Below are 24,673 nucleotides of genomic sequence, written 5' to 3'. Positions count from 1 at the left end.
GCGAGCTCCTTAACTCTTTCTGCCTCTCTGTCTCTGTCTCTTTCTCCTTCCCTTCCTCTTCCCCTCCCTCCCCCTTTCTTTCTCTCAATATGAAGCAGAACTTACTCTATTAAATCCAGGAAGACTAACCCATAGCTGTTCAATATGTTTCTGTATTCCTCTCATCATTCTTTTCTTTCCTAGTTATACTTAGTTATCTGACCTCCTTGTAGGACATGCCATTCTAGAAAAGTTACATGGATCTATTAGTTATCTTTCTTTCACAAAGCCCTAAGAAGCAAACTAATTTCTCCTATATTTAAAATCTAAGCTCAAACCCTTTCTGGGTTTTTCTTACCATTCTCCTAACATTTGTTTATTCTTGTGTCTTATATATACCCTTCCAACTGTTATTATACAAGATACTCTTATACTAAGTAATATATGCAATCCCTCAGTCTCTGTGTGTCAGAATCAATGTCTACTCATCCTGTGCAATTTGTGTGACTGAAGACTACCATTATCTGACAACTCTAAGCTCAGATTTTATGACCTACTCTCCTCACAACATTAATTTTGGCTGTTGAAAATTAGGTGTTCTACCACTTAGTCCAAGATTTGTCTTATTAATTGAGCTGTAATTCCTCTTCATCTGCTGGTCCACGTAAACAGTTTCATCCCAGATTCATCCTTTCCCCTCATATTCTCACAGTTCTCAGATACTTAACTTTTCTTTCTATATCCCTTGACATTTCTTTTTTTTTTCATTTTTTTATTGGATGTTTTATTTACATTTCATATGTTGTCCCCTTACCTCATCCCCCACCCACTCAGGAACCTCCTATCCCCTCACCCCTCCTCCTTCTTCTCTGTGGATGTAACCCCTACGTACCCCCCATTCCCACCTCCCCACTCTCAAAATTCCCACATTTCTTATTATTTATCTTTTTCATTTTCTTTTAACATTTATCCTACAGAACCTGATACTCATGTGATCACACTGCTAATCTGAACAATACTTCCCTAAGGACATCATGATGGTCCTTATTTCCTTGGCCAAGACCATGTTTATGATACAATACATGTCAAGAACTCTCCATACAATTACTGCTCACACAGAGATGTTTTCTTTCTCTATATGATCACTTGTGACATGTCCCTCCAGCATACCACTACCCTAGTTAATTGCAAAGTTGACAACAAATAACAGGTGAGTTTCTTTAAGATTCAGATAGCTTCTACTTAATTTAACTTACATTACTCAAGGTACAAATGTATCTTTCCAAAGAATACCTCAAAGATTCAATGCTTTAGTCTAAGAAACATTCTTTCCCTGCCACAAAACCAAAATGAAAGAACAAACAAAAATTAAACACACCTAACTTACATTGGGTGAATTAATAAGTTTATTTGATATCCATAGTCAAACCTGGAGTCTTAGCTAAACATTTTTTTATTTAATTGAAAATCATTTTTATTTGTTTGGTTTAAATACAACATATTCTGTTTATGCCCCCCCTCTCTAAACTCCCCCTAGTTCCTTTGCCCCTTCCCTCCTATCCAGATCCATAATCTTTCTGTTTTTCATTAGAAAAAAAATGACAGTGGGAGAACTGGCTCTTGTGCCAAGGGTGTGGGAGGCCTGTCAGGCTTACCAACTCAATACCAGATCCAGGGCTTGCAGTTGGCTCCAACATCTATCCATTTATGAACTACTGGAGTGTTTGAAGGAGCTGGTCCAGCAGAAGCAAAGCTACAGGATTGGACCTCCATGACATAGCCCACCAACAGAATATGTTCTTTTGCTGGTGTGGTAGAAGCCAGAGGCCTTGAATCAGACCAATGACTCATTGTAATGAATATTTGCAAGTAAAGCTGTTTGGACAAATGGATGCACTGTGTGACATACCTTGACACTGAAGTTTCCACGGTAAGAGGTTGGCTGTTTTGTTTTTTTCATCTCCCTTTCCTAATGTATTGGTGAGTTCTTATATGAAACCACTCATTCTCTAAAATCTTTCATTACCAAGGGCATCCCTACACCTCAGCCACATTCTGCAGTCTGTTTACATATCCACCTAGACAGCTTTATTTACCTTTATGATATTCCCTACCCTTACAGACAAATAGACATAGACATCATTCAAGTAAACACAGCTATAACAAAGGTAAAAGAAATCTCTAGCTGGCTACATTGCTGCAAGCTCAAAGGCTGTAGACCTCAACTCTAAAATCCTTTTGGTGACTTCTTTACCTTATACTTCTAGTGTCGGAAGTGCAACCTTCCAGGTATAACAAAAACCATGTGGAGCTACTCTGACCTGCCAAGTGTCTTTGAACTAAACAAGTGTTCCATACTTCACATATAAATCCTTTGGCCCAGCTTCTTTTTGACTCTCAGAACTACCAACTGTTGCTAAAATATCATGTCCTTGGGTACTCTGTTCCTTCAGTTTTCACCAGTTCTCACCCTGTACTGTTAGAGGCATGTCTTTTATAAACCTCAGTCACTTGTCTCTTACACAACACTAACCCTTCTATTTCTCTGGATTGCATGTCTACATGAACCCAGTAATTTCCTGCAGTTTGGCCCCTCTATGCACTTGAGAAGACTTACCTTTAAACCTTAACCCTCCATGCTCCTTTTTCCATTACCAATCTTCAGATGATGCCTCATTTTCTAACCACATATTGTCTATTACTTGTCCCAAAATTACGAGCTATAGGACACTGCTTTTCTTCAAATTGTCAGATGAAACTCCATGATACATCCCAATAATAACCACTTTATTGAATGTATCCAACATGTTTTATAGGGTACACATTACTCAGACTGTCTTCAGGTGACAGTTTTTTTTTCATATCCCACTTCTTCAATGCCATAGCCTATGCCAACTTTTTAGAAAACCTCCCTGCCTTTCTGTGCAGCATCACTCCCCCACTTTCACCTCTACTCATTACTGAAACCTAGATTTGTTTCCCTATACATCCGTGAATACATTCAATGTAAAGACCAGGTGACAAATGGAAAAGTCCCCTAACTTATGTTCTTGGTAAGCCTTTACTGTCCCTTCTCAATAGGTGGAGATCATAAAGTCTTATAGAAAAGTGTGGTGAAGGATTGAGGGACCTAGAAGGGTCATGGATACTACAAGAAGACCTAGGCCTATGCGGGCTCATAGAGACTGAACCACCAACCAAAGAAAATGCATGGTCTGTAACTAGCCACCCTAGTTCAGTTCAATTTAAAACTGGGAATAAATTCATTATGTCTCCCTGAGTAAAAGTTACGAAAGGTCTTCTTTAGGATAACAAACATACTTAATAAGGTTTTCAACATATCCACAAACTGTTTGTGTGTTGAATAGATTATTCAATTAAATAAGTTTATACACTTAGATCTTTTAAATTGTCTTGATAGGTTTATGCTAGAAAAGTTCAAAGTATATATTTTGAAAATTATCATATAAAGCTATAATTCAGAAACATCTGATTAACTTACATGTCGTTGGGATCCATCGTATTCACATCTTTCAATTTTTCCTAAGCTGCCATCTGAAAAATACAGCTTTTCTGCGCGATGGTCAATGGTGAGTCCATTTGGAGTGAGTATGTCTGTGCTGATCACCACATGTGCATTTTTCCCAGTCAGTGTGGCTCTCATGATGCTGGGATGCTGTTCATTCCAATTTGTCCAAAACATTAAACTGATTAAAGTAAAAATTATAAGAACAATTGAAAAAATATTATTAAGAATAAGTTTTGTTGAGACACAAGAATGTGAAGTCGTTTAATATTTTCTTCTTAGTCTATGATCATATGGATGTGTAAGTGATAGAGTGAATAAATTTTTTCAGAAGCAGCTTCCTGGTTTCTCTTAAAAACCCCTAAAAGAGTCATGTAAATACAATTGCCCCTGCATGTGCCTTCAGATACCACTTTATGTAACTAAGCAAGTCCAAAACAGTAATATTACATTTTCAGAGGAATAAAATGATCGAATTACCATAACCATATTTCTATCATTTTTATATTTTTATTCTTACAATGGTATACACACACACACATCTCTGTGTGTGTGTGTGTGTGTGTGTGTGTGTGTGTGTAATTTGTGAGAGGAAGTCCTTAGAGTTCAGCAGGAGGGTACAGAGCCTGTAAGCCTTATCTTCATTGAATAGCTCTTTTCATGCATATAGGGTTTTTCTTCTGCACTATCTGATATAGTTTGCTGCAGAGGGGCAAAGTCATTCCAGAGCTGAACAGGAAGCTCACTAGCATGACCTTCTGTGCTACTATCCCCAATGTATCCATTGTGGATTTGCCATGCCGCCTGGAGAAATCTGACAAGTATGATGACATCAAAAAGGTGGTGAAGCAGGTATCCGAGGGACCACTAAAGATCATCCTGTGCTACACTGAGGACCAGGTTGTTTCCTGAGACTTCAGTAGTAACCCCCACTCCTCGACCTTTGACGCTGGAGCTTTCATTGCTCTCAGTGGCAATTTTGAAAGCTCCTTGCCTGGTATAATAACGAATATAGCTACAGCAACAGGGTGGTGAACCTCATGGCCTCTATGGCCTCAAAGAATTAAGAAACCCTCAATCACCCACCCCAGCAATTACATTGAGAGATAGAGGTTACTGAGGAGTCTCTGTCCCAACTTGGCCCACAACACTGAGCATCTCCCTCCCAATTTCCATCCCAGACTCCTATATTAACAGGAGAGGCCTAGGGAGTCCTACCTACTCTTTTGAATGCCATCAATAAAGTTCATTGTGCTCCATCTCCCCAAAAGATAAAGAAATGGAGACCAGAAAGGCAAATGAAAGGGGGTAAGCTAGAAGACTGAACACTCTAAATATCTGTAAAGAAAATCATGCTTAACCCATAGGAATCAAGAAAATTTACTAGAATAATGTTTTATACTTACAACTAGATTGTCTGTACATTCTAATATACAAAACTAAAGCCAATTTAGGTTTATAATCATCAGCATTACTAAGAAAGTTGCTGAGAACTTTTTAAAATTTCTGTACCATAGTGAAATCAAAGCAAATATTTCTAGTTGTTAATTAAAAAAACTCACAGATATTTCTAGTATTTTTTTAAAGTATAACATTTCTTTTTCCCCAGTTCTAAGAAATTTAGAAGTGTTGTGATCCATGAGTTAGCAAAGGCAACAAAAAATAAAATTATTAGCACTCCTAGCAATAAGTTGGTTTTTAAGATGAAAGGTTAGTTAATTAAATACCCTTATCTCTTAGTGTCTCTTTTATTTAGACACATAATATATGATATTAAATTCATAATTCACATACAATATTTTCCTAGGTTCTTTCTTTTCAAAGTTTGGAGCTATTTTTATTTTTCTTTTTCATTTTTTCTTGTCTCAACTCACAGATAAGAAAATGGAGAATGAACAATTCAATTTAGAGCAATCCAAGATTATGCAAATTAGTAGTATCTGAATCAGGTCTGAAATTCAAATATTCTAACTACTATTTATGATTTTTATTTTTTCTTTAAATTATGTGCTGGTCAACTGCTAATAAAAGGGATTTACAAGTGCCATCTATGTAAATCAGTAGATGATGATTAAAATTGACTTTTAATGTTTAGAAATGTAATTAGGAATCAGTTTTCATCTGAAACTATTTGGTGTGTAAAATTCAAATGTGTGGCTTGCTAGATACAACTTACAAGTGTTCTAGGCCTATTTTAAATCTAATTTTACTGAGATAAAGCAGTTATCAATTGGTAATTATCAAAAGTAGTAGCAGGAGTCATCGATGTGTAATTATTTTAATTAATTTATTCATTCTTTTGACCCATTTTTCACTCTAACTTTAGAAGAAATATTACTGTGCCCATCATGACATGATGTTCAATTAGGAAATTAAGTCAAACCTCAGTTGCAAGGAACTTTGACAAACATCTCTATGATAGCAGGGCTTCTGGCCCTTTCCCTCCACGAACTGAGGTCAGTAGTTACCAGCTCTAAGTCTCATCATTTTCAATTGCTTGAGAAAGGATATTTGGATTTTGCTCAAGGAAGACTGGGTAAAAATTAAATGGATACAAATAGAAAAAGAAAGAAATCAAATCATTCTTATTTGTAGATGATATGTGACTATATACAAGAGATTTTTAAAAGTTCACCAGGAAACTTCTAGAAAAAAAATCAACCATTTCAGCAAAGACATAAGGTACAGAGTCAATTTGCAGGCACCAGTAGCCTTTCTATACACCAGCGATAAACACACTGACAAAGTGATCATGGACATATTTTCATTTGCAATAACCTCAAAGACAATAAATTATGTTGGAATAAATTTAAACAATAAAGTAAAATACCTCTTTAAGGAAAATATTAAACCTCTTAAGACAGAGATTAAGAAAGACATTTAAAAAGTATACAGGCATCAGATGCTCATGCATTGGTGGATTGGAAAAATTAATTTCCTGAAAATGAACTTTCTACCCAATCAATTTACATATTCACTGTAATTCTAATACAATCTCTACAATATGTTTTATAGCAGTAGAGAAAGACAAGTCCTAAAGTTCATATGGAAACAGAAAGACCACACATAGCTGAAAAAAATCTTGAACAACAACAAAAAATAATACTCAAAGGATTACCACTCCACACTTCAAGATATATTACAGATATGTAGTAATAAACAAAAACTGTACTGGAATAACACAGTCATCTAGATCAATTGAATAAAACCAAAGAACAGACCTGAGAATAGAAAATTACAGTCATCTAATGTTTGACAAAGAGGACAAAAACATATTAGAGAAAAGTCAGCGTTATCAACAAGGTACTGGGAAAATTGGATGTGTACATATAGAAGATTGACATTATTATTATTCATATTCATCATCCTACACAAAATCATCTTCAATCAGAGACTACAGTTTGAAACCTGAAATATTAAAAATGCTATGTAAAAAAATCATAGTCAATGCCCGACAAGATATAGGTACAGGAAAGGACTTCCTGGAAAGTGCTCCATTTGTTAAGACTTGTCAAGTGGGCCTCTTCAAACTAAAAAGCTTTTCTACTGCTAAGAAAATAATCAATTAATTGAAGAAATCCTCAGATCAAGGGAGAATGTTATTCATGTACTAATACTCAAACTATACACTTAACTCAAAAACCAGAAATGTAAGGAAGTTAGTTACCAGATGAAAAATGAGCTAAGGTTAAAAAACTGACCAGCAATTATGCAAATGCAAATTCAAGCAATTCAGCAATTTCACATCACAAACGTCAGAATGGCTCATGAAATTACTAACAGCAATTGCTGCTGAGGTGGTGGAGAAATGGTAATTCTCATTTACTTCTGGTAGTAATGCAAACTGGTACAGCCCTTCTGGAAATAGCCCTTCTGCCTTTCAAAATATTCCCAGGAAATTGAAAAGGCTGCCAGGGATTATTATTCTGATGTTATTGTTGAGGCAAGCAACAGTGTGGAGAAACTTCAAAACACTAAAAATAAATATGCCACGGAAACAAGCTATACCACTTCTCAGTGTAAACCCAAAGGACTTAAATTCCTACTCCACAGATACTTCCTCATGCTACTCCATTGTCACACTATTCACTCACTACAGCTAAGGAATGGAAGCAACCTTAATATTATTCAGTAGATGAATGGATGGATGGATAATTGAAGTGTGGTAAATAGACATGATTGAATATTTATATTATTTAGCTATAGTAACTGAAATAAAATTTGCATGCAAATAAAGACCAAGAACATATTATATTGAAGATAGGCCAGACCTACAAAGACAATCTTCAGAAGTTCTCTCTCTTCTATGGTTCCTAGCTTGAAATCCTAAGATGTCATTATACAGCACCAAGAAAATGGCAGAAACAGGAAAATATAAAGGGAACATGGGAGAATGGAGGGTCTGGTAAAGAGAATGATACAGGCTATCAAAAGTAGGAAATAAAGAACTGGGGAGAATTTATATATACACAAAATCTATGGACTCATAAAACCCCAGTACCAGTCATGAGAAATTTCCCTTCCAGTGGTTGGTCAGTTGTCCAGGAAAGTCCAAATGACTCACAAAAGTATATAAGATCTTGCTGTCACTCTTATGCATTTCTCAGAATTTGAAGGAGTGTTACTATTAGTGAAGCAACTATATACTTAGGGCATAGACATCAGAATTTTTGAACTATATCTAACCTGAAAGCCTCTTTATTGTGGTCTAGCTTCTGTAATGTCAGAAATTACACTGCAAGCTGCCAAGGGAGAGAAAAAATTAGCAGTCTCACTCATCTGTGAAACCATAAGCCACAACAATGCTCAGCAAAATGAGATATCCCTGAAGGTACAATAGTGGCCTTCACATGTCAGTGGCAGCCAACAACTGTGTAATTGGACTAAAGGTCCTCCAATATGAGGAAAATTATTTCTGGTTTTAGATACCTAGTTTACTTTATGAGACTAATAGGTCATAGGTCTTAAAAGAGAATTAAATATGATATCTTTGCTAGATTAGGATAATTCCTTAACAAATTTATAAATGTTATCCTATGACTGTAGAGATATATATAGATGAGGGATAATAGATACATAGATAGCTAGAAACATAATAAATTCAGGGGCCAACAGATTGTGAAACCTGAGCCCAGGTAATATATTTGAAGCATAGCTTCAGCATCTATAGCTCAGAGGACATAACAGGGGAAGGATCAAAAATACTGTAAGAGACAGTGTCCCAGGAAGTCTATGGATGTATGAATTCCTCTTTAGAAAGGGTTACATAAAGAAAACCTGAGCAATAATATCAATAGACATGCTGTCATGGAAGAGAAAAACCTCATTGAAAAAAAATATGAACAACTGTTTGCATAAAGAGAGAGATTAGCCTTTCCCAGGGATCAGCTCCCTAGTTCATTATCCCATACCAAGAGGTCAGCTCTGAATCTGGAAACATACATACATACACACACACACACACACACACACACACACACATACACACACACACACAAACACAGAGAGAGAGAGACAGAGAGAAACAGAGACAGAGATAGATACAGAAACATAAAGAGACACTGAGACAGAGACACAGAGGTACAGATACAGAAAGGGACACAGCGAAAGAGACAAAGAAAGACAAAAACAGAGTGACAGAGAGAGATAGAAGACAGAGAGAGATATAAATACAATAAAGAAAAAAAGGCTATCAATTTGATACCAGGGGTCATAGAAAGGGTTGCAGAAAGTATACATGAGAAGAGGTAGAATGAGGAAAAAAAAAGAAAAAAGAAAGTGGACAAAAAATAGAGAAAATATCTCATTTGTTTCAATTTTTCTCCTTCACATTTTCACCACTCCATAACAGAGTGAAATTTGAGAGGTGTATTTCTACCCAACTGCTTTGTGCTTCAGTTTTCTTGTAATGATGTCCTTTATGACATCACTCACTTATACCATTTCCTTTACATTTTTTTCCTCAGAATTATTTTTGCAGATTCTCCTGTTGGAAATTCCTTACAGGTACTAGTCTAAATTTCTGGACAGTGTACCTGCTAATGGATACAGTTGAAAAGGCAGGTATACACAGCAATTATTTCATTTTTCTTTGTTTCCTTTTGATTCTTTTGAATTGTATTTTGACCTAAAACTATAGAAATTATTGGTTAATATGGAAAAAATATTTTAGGCATAAGTAATAATTTCTTTGTAAATTAATAAATCAATGTACTCTTTGAACCATATAATTTTCTGTATTTTCATTTCCATCATTTTTACTAGTTATCATTACTCCTGCACCAATGATAATACATTTAAATAATACATATTTTAATTATTCACACACTGCCCAAGAAGACAAAGAAGAGGAAGAAGAAGAAGACGAAGGGGAAGGGGAAGGGGAAGGGGAAGGGGAAGGGGAAGGGGAAGGGGAAGGGGAAGGGGAAGGGGAAAAAGGGGAAGGGGAGGGGGGAGGGGAGGGGAGGGGGAGGGGGAGGGGAAGGGGAAGAAGAAGAAGAAGAAGAAGAAGAAGAAGAAGAAGAAGAAGAAGAAGAAGAAGAAGAAGAAGAAGAAGAAGGAAAAAGAAGAAGGAGAAGAGGAAGAGGAAGAGGAAGAAAGAAGAACAAGATTTATAGAAAGAACTTTTGAAGAAATTTTTGTCTTTAAAGCTAGTTCTCTTTAAAGTGCAAACAGTTATCCATTCTCCTTACTATAATGCAGTTATAATAATATAGCCTCTTACTTTTGGCATTCATCTAAAGCTAGCACATGAGGGTGGTCATCCTCTGACATGGTGATGACTGCTTCCCTGTCAATCGCTCCGGGCTGAGTCTGGTCTACTGTGTGCCTGGTGATGGATGACGTGCTGGAGCTGGTCCAGTACAGAGTATCCCAGGCTCTGTGATAGGCGAGGCCCTCAACAGAGCCCACATCTGATGGGAGAAAGTAGACAATAAATCACATTTTATTTAAAAATCCTTCTGACAAGAACAGTCTTAAAGATGAGCATAAATAGTCTATTTTATCAACCACTTCTCCATAAACTCTGTGAACTCAAAATACAAATATGATACCTATAAGTAATATAGTATGACATATAGAAAGTTATATTCAAAGTGATATGTGTAAGTATTTGAAAATGCATACAGTGGGGAGAAATAGGTATTGAAAACAAAGTTATTAAATACTTAATTATTCATCTAAATTTGAAACCATAAGTATATTATTGCACTTTGGTATATGAAAACGATGGTATTCCATCTTGTTCCTAATAATTAATTTAATAACATAATGTGAAAATCACAAGCCAGAAAGACCACATAGGTGTGATGGTGGTGAGTGTTGCAGATCTAGGCATTTCAATATAATCCAACACATCAGACTGATACTAACGTCAAAGTCCAATAGGCACATGACTTGCTTCTGTCAGTCATGGTAGACAATATTGGAAAAAGCTAGCTGGAGAGTAGTTTCATCCTGTTCTACTAATCAATTTTAAAAACACAGTAATTTCAAATGAATTGTTCTCCAAAGCACACTATAAATGCAAAAAGAGAACCAGTGATAGAGTTTAACACCCAAGAGTGATGCATTGAAAAACAATATGATCACGGCATCCTGTCGTAGTACTACATCCCAGTACTTGGGCAACAGAATGAGCAGCTCAGCTGTTGTCAGAATGCACCCTTGTGTACAATTCAATCCTTACTCTGTTTCTCTTTGTCTTGTGTTCAGTAAAACAAAAGCTATACTCAAGTCAAATCCAGATGTGAAATTGCAACATAGAGCATTGTGCTTTCCTATCCAGGAGTCTCTCAGAAAGTACTGAGTTCTCATAAACATCGGCAGATATTAAGGGTTACTTTCATATTTCACAAGTGTATTTAGAGGTTTTAAAGGGGTACAAATGAATAATTAAGAATTTTGAGACAGATTTTTTTGCATATGATCCATTTTTAGACACCTGTTTAGATCTACATGCAAAGGGATTATTTAGAATTATCTAAATAAATAGCTGTTAAACACTCTATCTGCTACAAAATTGAAGCTGTTTTGCATATATCATTTTATTTAGGGAAAAATATCCTCTAAAATTTCTGTCTTCTTTTTCTAAGGAAACTGAAGTTTATCTCTAATGGACTCATACTATTAAAGTAAAATTTTTATTCCATATCTATCTCTATCCATCTTCTTATTCTTAATGGTGCCTCCTTTGGGGATGCATGAAAGACATCTGTTCTCAATAGAAACCTACATGGAAACAAATAAATGAGTCACTGGTTTCAATTTGTGTGACTCTAGAGAAATTGTATAACAAGCAATTTGCCATGATAGCCTCCCCTGACACAGGAATCAAACAGCATAAAATTAGTACATAAACTTAGGCTAGAGACAACGAAGAGAAGACCAAATAACACATATGAAGGAAATCTGTACAGGTGATTTCATTTGAATCACATGCTACCTGCTGTTGGAAGTGAGTATGTGGTTGACAATTGTTCAAGGCACTTCAGGTATTAACTACAAACCTCCTGCTTCATTATTGCATTTATGTAATTTCATATCATTGATAAATATACTAACCATTATTGGTAATGGTTTTTGCATTATAGCCCTTTACCATTTATGGGGTAAGTGAGAAATGGCACATCCCTGAACAATTCAGAGCAAGTTGAATCATACTTCATCCCTCCTGTATGTCTCTGTACAGGTGCTTAGAAAGTCCCCTTTCCACTTTCTCTTGCCAGTACCAAAAGAAAGGGTGAAGTCATTGCATCTCAAGTGAGAGGATATAGATGTTCCTGTTCTATGGGTGACAAATCGAGAGCATGTAAGAACATAGTATGTTCACTATTGAAGGACATTCTCTTTGAGTTGACAACTTGACTCTGGTGGATTAAATGAGAATGTGCACAATAGGCTCTGACATTTAAATGTTTAGTCACCAGTTGTTATCACTGTTTGGGAAAGTTTAACAAGAACAGTCTTGCTGGAGGAAGTATATTACTCGGAGAAGACTTTGAGAATTAAAAACGACACACCTTTCCCAATTTCTTTTTCTGCTTTAAGTTTGCTGATTAAGATGGGAGTCCTCAGCTTTCTGCTCCAGGTACCACACCTCACTTCCTATATATGAAGGATTCTTAATCCAGATGGAAAGAACCATAAGGAAAACAAACCCTTCCTTCTCTAAGTTATCCTGGTAATGGTATTTTATTACAGCAATATAAAATTAATTAACACACGTGCAGTAGATCTGATAGTAGAATTTCTAAGGTTTCAGTAATGTCCCTTCCTCCTGAAGAAAATTTCCACACAAAATTGAATTCTATTAAAATATATAAAGAGAATATGAAAGTAGGTTGAGTCTCCATATGAAATCTTATAATACTTCTTAAAATTTGGAGTTATGTGGTACATATATCTGCTAGTGCACAATCATTTGACTATGTAAGAAAAACTTATGGATAATTTTTAACATTATGGAATCATATGATGTGTGTCTATCCAAATATGTACACACCTATAGGTATTTGAGCAATGAGTTTACTAAATGGTCCATCAGCCAGAGTAAGAAGTTTGAGATGGTGATCCTGGTAGGCAATTATATAAGTAGCATAACATGGATATTTATTCAATCAGCCAGACTGTAAGTATCAAGTCCAGAAGATAGTTATAGAGTTATATATTGTGGGAACTTAAGGCATAACCAAGAAAAAAATTGTAACAAGACTGCTGCTGTAGCTCCACATTTCTCACTACAGCAAATAATTGCATTTGGCAGAGTACATTGTAAAAACACAGCTTTCTCATGTGTATACTTGCCATCACATAATTAAATAAGTAATCCTAATACTCTTTGCCTATTTGAGGTGTAATAGCTTGTTTTAATAAATAAGAGAGAAGACTTAAGTCAACTTTATAAAAGTGAGAGACATGGACTGCAAATAAATAAATAATAAAATAGACCAGAAAAATTTTATTGATATAAATGAATAAAATTTTATATATATATGTGTGTGTGTGTGTGTATGTCCATATTTAAATACAGTTACATGAAAAGATGAAAACTAGTTAAACAAATATAACATTACTTCCTATATATTAATAACTATTTTATTCATGAGAAAATTGATACTCATAGCCTACCAATAATTCCTTTAACAAATTCTCAGAAGACTTCACTTGAATGCAAATTTCTCTCTGTTCTAGTTTGTTTTCTGTTTCTGTTATAAATACCACAACAAAAACCAATTTTTGTATGAAAAGATTTCTTTCAGCTTACAAAATGAAGACAGGACAGGAGCTCAACAAAGTAGAATAAATTGTAAGCATAGAACACATAGGATCAAAGCTGACTTGTAGTCTATTTTTCTCACACAATGTTGGATGTCTCACAAATGGATGGAGTCCTTGACATCAGTTAGCAATTAAGAAAATACTAATTATGAATTTGTTATTTGTAATAAAGGTAGTTTCTCAACTGATGTTTCCTCTCCCCAACTCCAGTGTCTCAAGTTTGTGTAGAATAGGAAAACCTAACAAGCATAATCTCATTAAAAATGAGGAAGAGTGATAGCCATGCTTCTATGTGTACATTGATATAAAGGAGGAAAAGGATTTGCCTACTAGAAAAATAAGTGTGCTAATAAAGGCTCCATTTTTTCTCTGGCTGAGAAAATGAAGTACAAAGTCAACAAGAAGTAATTAAACTCAGGAACTTCCTAAAGCTGAAAAGATTCTTGGCCAACAGTTGAGTGGGTTCTACTTTCGTTCTCATTGCCTTGTACAATAGGATAGAGGGCATAACTTCACTATTTGAAACTATAACACTGGTTTTGAACATTCTAATCTTTTTAAAAATAGTCTAAATTACTTTGACACAGAGAAATAGCTTTGGTTTCTAACTCAAGAAAAAGCTTAAAAGAAGTGCTTTGTGGACACAACATTTTGGAAATATCTTAACATTTTACTTTCCAGACAAGCATGACTCTATGACTGTTTCAAAATTCTCTGATGTTGACATTCTCCTCTTTGCTTTGTTCCTAACAAAATACTGAATTTCTAATATTGGGTTTAAATTACATAATTTCCTTAGAAATATTTCAATACTTCTTTCTCTTACTCTCTCAAAAATTCATTCACAAAATTGTATGTTTATTAAAAAGCATAGTGGCAACTTTAAGTAATGTCAACTGACCTGAAAAAGAAATACAGTTAACCTGTCACATTCGTCCTCTTCCCTGAAGCTAATTACAAGGCAGAATAAAATGATGGGTAGGAATACAAGACAAAAAGACAATTACAACTTCTCCAATTCTAACCAGATTAAAGGATTTTTGCACTTTCTTTCATTGTAAACAGAATAATATTTGTACATTCTTGATCATTTTGCTAGTGTCACTTATTTGACAAGATTGACAAAACTAGATTCAAAGCATATCAGATATAATAAAGTATTTTGGAGCTCTTCTGGGTAGAAGTTTGGAAAGATGCTATAAAACTTCAGATCTTCTGTATTTAAATGATGTCTTAATTTTATCTCATATATATTCAATCTAAACTCCAATGATGCTGGAACAATTAAATTCTACTTAACTGATTCTCCTTAATTGCCTTTCAAGGCCTAAAATTCAGCAACAGTAGAACTCTAAATGCTTCAATGCTCTGACTGTAGCCAAATTGATTAGCCATGCATCTTATAATTTTTGGTTCTCATCCTGATAAATGAATATCAAGTAGCTAGAGAGATATTAGAAACCTTGAAGGCAAATAAGGATAGAACTTCATTTTGTCTGATGACACCAGAAAGGAAGTCATCCCAACACTAGCCGGCCTTAGTATTTATTTGTTTATTTATTTATTTATTTATCTATCTATTTATTTTGCTTTCTCTTTTTTTATTGGATATTTTATTTATTTACATTTAAGATGCCATCCCCTTTCCACATTTCCCCTCCCTGGAACCCCCATTTCATCCCCCCTCCTCCTTTTTGCTTTTATACCATTTTAATTAAATGCAACTATTAAGGTCAGTTCTAGGTTGAGGAACTAGCAATGCAATAGATGCAAATAGTCAAGGATCAAGTAAGACAATAAACACAAATAGCCAAAGAACAAAAACAAAAATAAACAAAATTCTGTGAACACTACTGTGATCACTGTTTCTAGGGGTTTATCAGGATGACCAAAATATCTGAGCTTACTTTCCTGTCCTAGCTCAAAGTCATGATCATGTCTGAAGCCTAGTTCCTTATTGTGCCCTAAACTTTAGATTCCTGTCTGAAATTACTTCTTTGTTCTAGCCTAATATTTATATTCCTGCTTGAAATTACTTCTTTGCTCTAGCATAATGACAGATTTCTACCTGAAGCCTATTTCCTTGTCCTTGGCCAATGTCATATTCCTGCCCAGCAGTACATTTCCTTGTCCTTGGCTCATGTCAGATTCTTGCCAAGCAGCCTCTGTCTCTTGGGCTTTTTTATTTCATTAACAAGACTGAGCCTGTCTTAGGTCATTCTGACAAGAATGTCTTCCTTACCTATCATGGAATATGCATTATCAAAAGCAATGTACTTCTGTCTGAGGTTGGTAAGGGTCTGTGCAGAATCTTACCCGTGCTTGGCTTGCTAGCCTATTTAATAACTCTGTCTATCAACCAGCTTTTGTTTTATTGCCCCAAGTATCACAGAACTTTGATATTCTAAACATAGCTTGCAAGTACTGGAAGAAATGAGTCAGATTTTAAGCAGAAGCAAGAGGGTAGTGGGCTTGATTATTGCTGGTATAACAGCTTTAGTTACATTAATTGCTAGCACCACTGCTTCTGAAATTGCTTTCACATAAGAAGTTAAGGTAACTACTTTTGTTAATTACTTAGGAAAAAGTGTTACTAATGTGTTGAATATACAAGATGATTTAGATAGTCATTTGGAAGAAAAGATTGAAGTTCTTTATCCTACTCAAATTATTGAAAGGAGGTGCAGAATTTAAGAGTAAGGAGCCATCTCCAGTGTCATGCCAAATACTGTTGGATTCATGTTAGATCTAAAATTTACAGTAGTAGTCATTATAATTATGGAAAAGTTTAAAGATACTTGTAGTGTATTTGACATAATTCTAATACCTCTCTGGATGTTTTAATTTTACATAGTGAGCTTATGAATTTCAAGAGTGCTGCTCTGTTGAGCATTGATGCGATAAATACTGCTGATAAAATTACTCATGTCCTGAGGTCAGTATTTCTATTTTGGTCAAGTTTCAAGAATGGCATATATAGCTTGATCATGATAGCCTTTTGGTCCTGGGAATACTTTTATTTCTGCCCATCGTGTCAAAGCTTGTCTTTAACAGCATCAACATGTTGGCAGCCAAAATACATGGCTTGAGCCTAAAAATGGACTGCCTTAGTATTTAATTAATCCATATGAAAAGGTACAGATATCAGGGCTTTCTTGAGGCCCATTAAGAAAAACTCACTTCTCTTAGGTTAAAATAATAGATTCAGATTGTATCTTTAACCTGGGTGAAAACATGACATTTCATACTGGCTAAAATATTATATACCATTGTCTCCTATCTTAAGAATTAACAAATTATACCTGTCCAAGGCTAAGGCAGGAGCCAACAAATCTAGAAAGTAGGTTTATCTGACAGCATGCTAAGCACATAAGAGAAATAATATCCCTGATCGTGACAGTATAGTTATACTTTTATAACTTCTTCCCTTGGTTGTCTTCAGATCTTAACTGATAAGCCTAGCTGGGTTCTCCCATCCTTTACTCCTTTCTTTTTAGTTTTTTTCTTGGATATTGACCCACATACTAAGTATACATTCCCTGACTCTCTTCAACTTTTTACCTTTTGTTTTCAGATCTCTATAACCATTTATTTATATATAAATCTTCATCTGCTGAATTCTTTGGGTTCTAAATCAAAATTAATAGTTTTTCATTAGATAGCAGCTAAAATCAAAAGCATATTTGCCTTGATATTCTGAGTGTTTTCACTTTCTCAGAACATACACCAACTCATACATACAAACACATACTCTTTCTGTATATATATATATATATGTGTGTGTGTGTGTGTGTACATATACATATATATTTACATATACACACATATATACTCATGAACTTGTACATGTACACACACACACATACACACACACTTTATTTCTTCAACGACCTCCTCCTGACAGCTGTTAAAATTTACAACTTGCATATGCTGTTATTTTCCTCTCCAACTAATAAAATAATCCTAGATTTACCTTCTGAGTTCATTTTAAAGTTATTTTGTCAACAGAAGTAAGAAAACTAAGAGGGAACACTGATACCTTGTTATAGTCACTATGCAAATATTACTGTATAAGCATCTAGGTTGTAAAGGAGGACAAAAAGCTATATCTAACTATGGATGACAAGTTCTCACATAAAAAATGTTACCAGGAAGTGTGTGTGGGGAAGCTTATAAATGAGCACCACATGAAATAGAATTGTATCCTGAATGTAGAAGTTGAAGTAGAAAATTGTTGGAATAGGCTATCTTCAACACATCTCCATGCCTTGTTCAAAATGACAATAAAAGTACAGATTGCAAAATAAAATCCAACTCATGTATTTTCATCTAAATTAGAAATGTTCATGCTTCAAAAGAGAGCTGTTCACAAAATAGTTAAATCAGATTGGAAGGAGAAAACATTTGCAAATCATTTACATCACAACAAGTCATATATACCAAACATTTCTAAAAGCTCTTACAGTTCAACAACAAAGTAGAAAATGATGCAGTAGGTATAGGAAAGTGATGAAAGACAGAATAGAGATTTTTTAAAGTAACAAAACAGAGCAGGCAGACACATGAACTTGGATCAACATTCCTAGTCAACCCAAAATTTAAAAAAAAAAAATACTACTAAAAAATCACACTATGATGCCAATGATAAAGACAAGATTTTACAAAACTGTGCAAGAATTAAAAATACCATTTTTGATATATTATTTATGGGAATGAGAAACTCTTCAGCCCCATTGAAAAATATGTTGAATACAAAGTCAGCATATTTCAGGCAGTTTCAATAGTATACTCAGGAGAAATCAAAACACGTATCTGTGTACAGTACTGTTCATAGCAGCTCTGCTCATAAAAGCCAAAGGCAGAAATTATCCAAATGTCAATCAAATGATGAGCATGTGAAGAAAGTAAAAATAGAATACTGTGGAGTGTCACTAAAGGATGAAATATGAAATACTGATATATGGTAAAATATAGAAAAGTCTTAAATGCATTATTTTGAAAACAAATATTGATAGGTTGCCAAAGAGCATACATAATTTTATAATAAATATTAATTATGGGCAAAACTTATAAATAAACTGTTTTTTTTGTTTCCTGGTTAGTATGCAGAAGATAAGAGGAAAGATAGAACATGAAAAGAGTTATTAACTACAGGGTTGTTAGTTTACTGCTTGATTTTTTAAAGAAATAGATGATAAAAATATTTTCAAAATGAAGGTGGTAAACATGTTCCATCTACTGAAATATGCACATCAGTTAGATGAGTATATGGTGTATGAGATTTAGCTAGATTAATGCTCTCTGATTCTTTATGTTGGGATAGTGAAGCAGATGCTTCTGAACAGTTATTCCTCATGGCCTGAATTCGATTCTGGTCCACCCTTGAGCAATACTCTAACTTTTGAGTCCTGACAATAATTCCCTATTTTTCAGCTGAGAAACAGTTACTTTAAAGAGTATGTCATGCTTACCATGAAAAAAAATAAAAATAAAAGGTTGGTATAGCAAATAGGGAAAGTAGTTCCCTTGTAGAATGAGTTACTTTCCTTGTCTCTGGCAGAGAGGGGACAAATGGCTTCCTGTGGTGCCCATTGACATACCATGGTTCATAATAGATTCCTTCGGGGTCCCTAGTAAATTATAAATGTGCTACTCTAAACAGTGGCTTGGATCTGATTAAATGGTTTACCTCGGGGTTCATGGTTATATAATTTTAATTGGCTAAAACAGATCTCTCTCTCTCTCTCTCTCTCTCTCTCTCTCTCTCTCTCTCTCCCTCCCTCCCTCCCTCCCTCTCTCCCTCCCTCCCTCCCTCTCTCTCTCTCTCTCTCTCTCTTGCTGTTTTTATGGGATGCAATACACAATGCTCATCCTCCCCTCAGCCAATCAAAAAACAAAACCTAGCATTTCTCAATGCCAACATAGACAAAGAACTTTAATATACAGAATATTCTGCTTTTCAAAAAAAAAAAAGACTCTGTAGCTGAGATGGTCCTGCAAAACAGAGGGGAGTTGGAGGAGTTGAACCTACACTTCTTCAGGCAAGGATGATTGGTTATGGACTTAGGAGAAACAAGTTATTTATTTTTGCACTAACAAATATGATAGAATTAGACAGTCTCTGTCAGAAATAGGAAAGAACTTCCAAGAAAATAGGTCTGGTTTGAATCATAGTAAAGCTAGTTACATTGGGTTATGGCTCTTGTCTCTAGCCTCTTCTGCTTTCTTAACATTCTGCTTATACTACTCCTGATACTCCTGATAGGCTCTTAAATTGCCTAAACCAATTACTAGTATATACTGGTATCTGTTAAACTTCTTGTCATCAGAACCCAATATCAATCAAGAAATAGAAGATAAATGTGCTAGAATTCCCAAGACAATTGGGAAACAGAATGAGAAAAATATATTTGCTAATCATGACTCAACCGTTGGCTAAAATTAAGGCCAGCATGAGCCTCAGTTGGGCACAACAGAAACTCAAACCCACCTGACATTGTTCTGCTTCGATAACTAAAGAATTCTGTTCCCCTTCCTGATCAGACAGAAATATCATGGTGACAGAACTGTGCCCTATTCATATTAAAAGTTCATATTCTGTCATGCTCTCTAATCGCCATGACAGCTACATCTACAGCATTTAGCAAATTTGTGGTTTTATTTTTATAACCCCCCTTGTTCTCTCAGCCTCTTTATACTTGTAGTAACAATAGTGTATGTCCTTGTTTAGATCTGTTTGACTCAATAAATACTTTGAGAAGGTTAGGCTGACTTCATGACAGGCTTTAAATATTTTAGTTTCCAGGAACCAAGCATGTCCAGGCCTCAGAAGTTGTCTGCCACCTGGCCTAAGGCAAGGACAATGGGTCAGCAGCAGTTTCCAGCTAGCCCCCATAACCTGGTAATAGAATGTCCTTAAAGATAGAGTTAGACAAAGCCCACCTAGCCTAGGATTTCCCTGGTGTGCTTTAAATTGGGCCTGCAAGGTCACTCAGGGGTCTCTCTATCTTGGTAATGAGAGAACACAGCATGCTTGACTTTTGCAGAATAAAACACTCTGTGTTTACATGCTATTTGAGTCAGGGGTGTCATTCTTTGGCAAAGAATGTGTCAGTTAGATTACTGTGAGTTTAAATTCAATTTGGATGATAGGATAATATCATATATAAAAAAATAAAGCAATGAAGCAAATAAATAGTTAGATCCTACATTTTGCCAAGACTCTTGACTCACTTGATAAGTATTTAAACTGAAGCAGGCCTGATGTCAGGGGCCTATAAATCTAGCCACTCTGGAAACTGAGGCAAGAAGACATATCGTCAACACTTATACGACTACAGAGAATGTTTAGGGAATGTAGTAAAAAAATTAAAAAGAGAAAGGAACGTAAAAATTGTGATAAGTCTACATTTCAGTGGTAGAATATCTAGTATATATAGTAGTGAAAGAATTTTTAAAAATATTAAACATGTATCAAAAATTACCTTTGCCTCTTGCTACTACTACAGAAATCTAAGAAACACAAAGAAAGACTGAGTCCTGGATGACCCTCAGTGTGTCAGGCTTTTGGGAACAAATGGAGCAAAGCATTGGCACTAATAAAATTGAGATTAAATATGTCCAGGACCCAAAGAAAAGCATGAATTCCAAGGTGCCTGAAGCCTTTCATTACCAAGAAAGATGAGATGAACATCACCTAAAGTATTTAAGTAGAAAGTCACAATTAATTCACCTTCCTATGTTCTTGAGGAAGAGGTACTTATTATTAGGTGCAGAACACAATCACCACCTCCAAGTAAAAGTCACATTGTGAAAAACAATCCCATCAAAGATTTATTCACAAAGACAGAGATAGGGGATGTGTTGTTAGCCACACTAAGACCTGGGTGTCTGCAGGGTTTCCATATTTATCACATTTTATTATTACATTTTATTATGCTTTCTCCTGGAATTCTTTGCTTAAGCAGTCTTTATAAATGCATAATTTATAGTCTTAAGTCCTTAAGTAAATAATGATTGATTTTTTTTATGTGATATAGTATTTGAGCTGGTTTATAAACTGTGTGCATCTATTATACACAAGACAAATTTTAAAAACTGCAAAGTACAGTCATAAGTGAGAGGTAGAAATAAGGACTTTGGGAACCCAACGCACTGAAATATATGGCCTGTGAAATGAAATCAAGCATTATATGGAGTTCTTCAGCTATTCTCTGGTTAAAGACCAGTAATTTCAAGAGTATGTCCTTTGATGCATCTCAGTTGTGCTTCTTTAAATAATAAATGAGACTCATGCAATTGGACAGAACATGTAAATAAGACCTAACATGCTACAATCATTCTTAGCCCTTGTAATTCCTATCACAGTATGTACAATTGTGTTATAAGCTTAATAGATAAAAACCATTCCATGCAGACATCAGCACCACATGTACCTCATACAACCATTAATTTATTTGTTCTTCCTTCTTTCAATTTATCTTTCCTGTTCAAGACATATTATCTTGTGATACCCATGTTAATTGTCTTTCTATTTCTGTTTGCTCTGAATCCAGGGTTATATATTTGCTTCTTTGGTCTTTTCCTAACTTCAAAATTTTTAAGTTCTGCTCTGACTCAATTTTTGGAACTCTTTGTTCCTGAATTCCAGTTTTTCACTGTCACCTCTTGTGGGACTGCGTAAGGACATTCTGGTTCATGGCTGAGCAGGTGCCTAGAACCCTGAGACTCTGCATGAGAACTGGCAGGAGTTCGGCCCGAGAATCAAGGGTCCTGAAAGGCAGTCACGTCTCCATAGAATTACATTGTTCAGTCACATAGGCCAGAATATAGGCCTCAGGCCCTAGGGATTTACATACTAATGAAGGCCAGAGGGTGGAACAAATTAAGCATGCCTCCCCAGATCCTCCCCAGATCCTCCCCCTTTCTCCCTCCCTATATAACTCGGGACTTCCCTGAGTTTTAGGGGGGTACACCTAGATCCATCCACCATCCACCATGACAATAAACCTTTCTTGAACCAAGGACTTCCTCGGGACGTTAGGCCTGCCACTGCCAAAGCCTCCAGGCCACTGGAACCATAGACATTCCTCTAGAATGTGGGACCTGTCGCAGCACGTGGAAGCCTCCCCGGGGCTCCACCACTGTGGTAATCTCTAATTTTTCCCTGCAACCTCTTTCCTAGTGCCCTGATCCAGCAACTCCATCTGATTTTGCTTCCTCATTCTTTCCTATTGATTAATTTCAGCAATGTGGCTCAAACAGAGGAGATGTGGTTGCAGAGATCCTATTCATTTTTTGTTATTGCTTTGCATTTTAAAGCTATTTTATGAGGTGATAGGTGTTAGTATTCTGTCTAAACTACACCTCCACAGTTACCTGGCAACAGCCAGGTATGTTCGTTCTTCCCCACAGTTATCTGGCAACAGCCAGGTAGGCCTGCCCACTATAAAAGGGGCTGCCTGCCCCCTCCTTGCTCTCTTACTCTCTCACTCTCTTGATCTTTTGATCTCTTGCCTCTAGCTTCTCTCTGTCCCCTCCCCCTTCCCTTCCCCCTCTTTCCACGTGGTCATGGCCAGCCTCTACTCCTCTTACTCTTTCTCTCTCTTTCCTCCTCCTCCTCCTCCTCCTCTTCCATCATTTGTGACTGACTGGACCCACTTATTTTCAACCCTATGTCTTCTGTGCTTGGAAGCCAAACTGACTTCACCCAAGAGAGTATGGAGACCATGGGAACTGTTGGCTAGTGGACTCTGTCATTTTTTAAAATAATATATAACTGGTAGATTATTGTTTACTTTTTCTCAGACTTCTGACTACATTGACTGCTAAGGTTTCACAGATTATGTTACCTCATTACCTAAACTCAGTTGCCATCAATTAGATGCTTCATATTTTCTCTTCTTGCTATGACACTGTCCTAATATTATCTGAGTTCCTATAAACTTGCCTAACTCTAATAAAACATTCTACTATATGATCCAGCAAAGGTTCATCTTAAAGACTGCTCATGTTGTTAACTCATGCATGCTGTTATCGCTTTTGTAAACTTATAAACTACAGGAAACCCACTGAGATCTATCTCTCATGGACCAAATAGACAACATCTAGATAAGTACATCTGCCTAAAGTTCACACTTACTACCTATTACAAAACGTGGGATCCCTCTGGGTTTCAAATGTACATCTTAAAAAAATTTTATTTCTCCCAAATGTACTTAATCTTATTCCCTACATCTTGTCAAGTCCAGGCACATCCAGAAGAGCTCCAGAGAAGCAACCTCCAGCTGCTCCATCTCTTGTCACACACACAGCTGCTTCTACTGGACCTGTTCCTTCTGACCTATCCTCAGATGGCTCACTTCATAGACCCTGGACAGCAGCAAACAGCCAATTCTTCTAAGACAGGACAAACATCCCCCATATCCATTCTTCTAGGTTCCCCCTAGAGACACATGTCACCCCCAATGCCAGCAGGAAGTAGCCAAATATCATGACTGATGACCCTATTGCTGCTTCGCCATCACCTCTTTCTAATTTTTCTTTTTTAATTAAACCAAAATGGGGGAATGTTAGTATTCTGTCTATACTCCACCTCCACAGTTAGTTACCTGGCAACATCCAGGTATGCTCCTCCCCACAGTTATCTGGCAACAGCCAGATAGGCCTGCTCACTATAAAAGGGGCTGCTTGCCCCCTCCTCGCTCTCTTACTCACTTACTCTCCTACTCTCTTGATCTCTTGATCTCTTGTCTCTAGCTTCCCTCTGTCTCCTCCCCCCTCCCCCCTCCCCCTTCCCCTCCCTTCTCTCTATGTGGTCATGGCCGTCTTCGACTCCTCTTCTCTCTCTCTCTCTCTCTCTCTCTCTCTCTCTCTCTCTCTCTCTCT

The 24,673-nt window shown here is 36.1% G+C and overlaps 1 protein-coding gene across 1 annotated transcript in view; it reads right to left on the bottom strand.

Moving 5' to 3' along the window:
- Positions 1-24,673, bottom strand: part of Lrp1b (LDL receptor related protein 1B) — a 1,533,520-nt gene that overhangs the window by 333,420 nt on the left and 1,175,427 nt on the right. Inside the window, exons 41-42 of the mRNA XM_028754677.1 lie at positions 10,230-10,419; positions 3,482-3,686 (exon numbers count right to left, since the gene is read on the bottom strand). Coding sequence (XP_028610510.1) covers positions 3,482-3,686; positions 10,230-10,419 — 395 coding nt within the window. The remainder of the gene's footprint in view (positions 1-3,481; positions 3,687-10,229; positions 10,420-24,673) is intronic.

Source organism: Grammomys surdaster, unplaced genomic scaffold, assembly GCF_004785775.1.
Source record: "Grammomys surdaster isolate TR1022 unplaced genomic scaffold, NIH_TR_1.0 126035, whole genome shotgun sequence".
Lineage (NCBI taxonomy): Eukaryota > Metazoa > Chordata > Mammalia > Rodentia > Muridae > Grammomys > Grammomys surdaster.
This window is presented reverse-complemented; position numbering and strand designations above follow the sequence as displayed.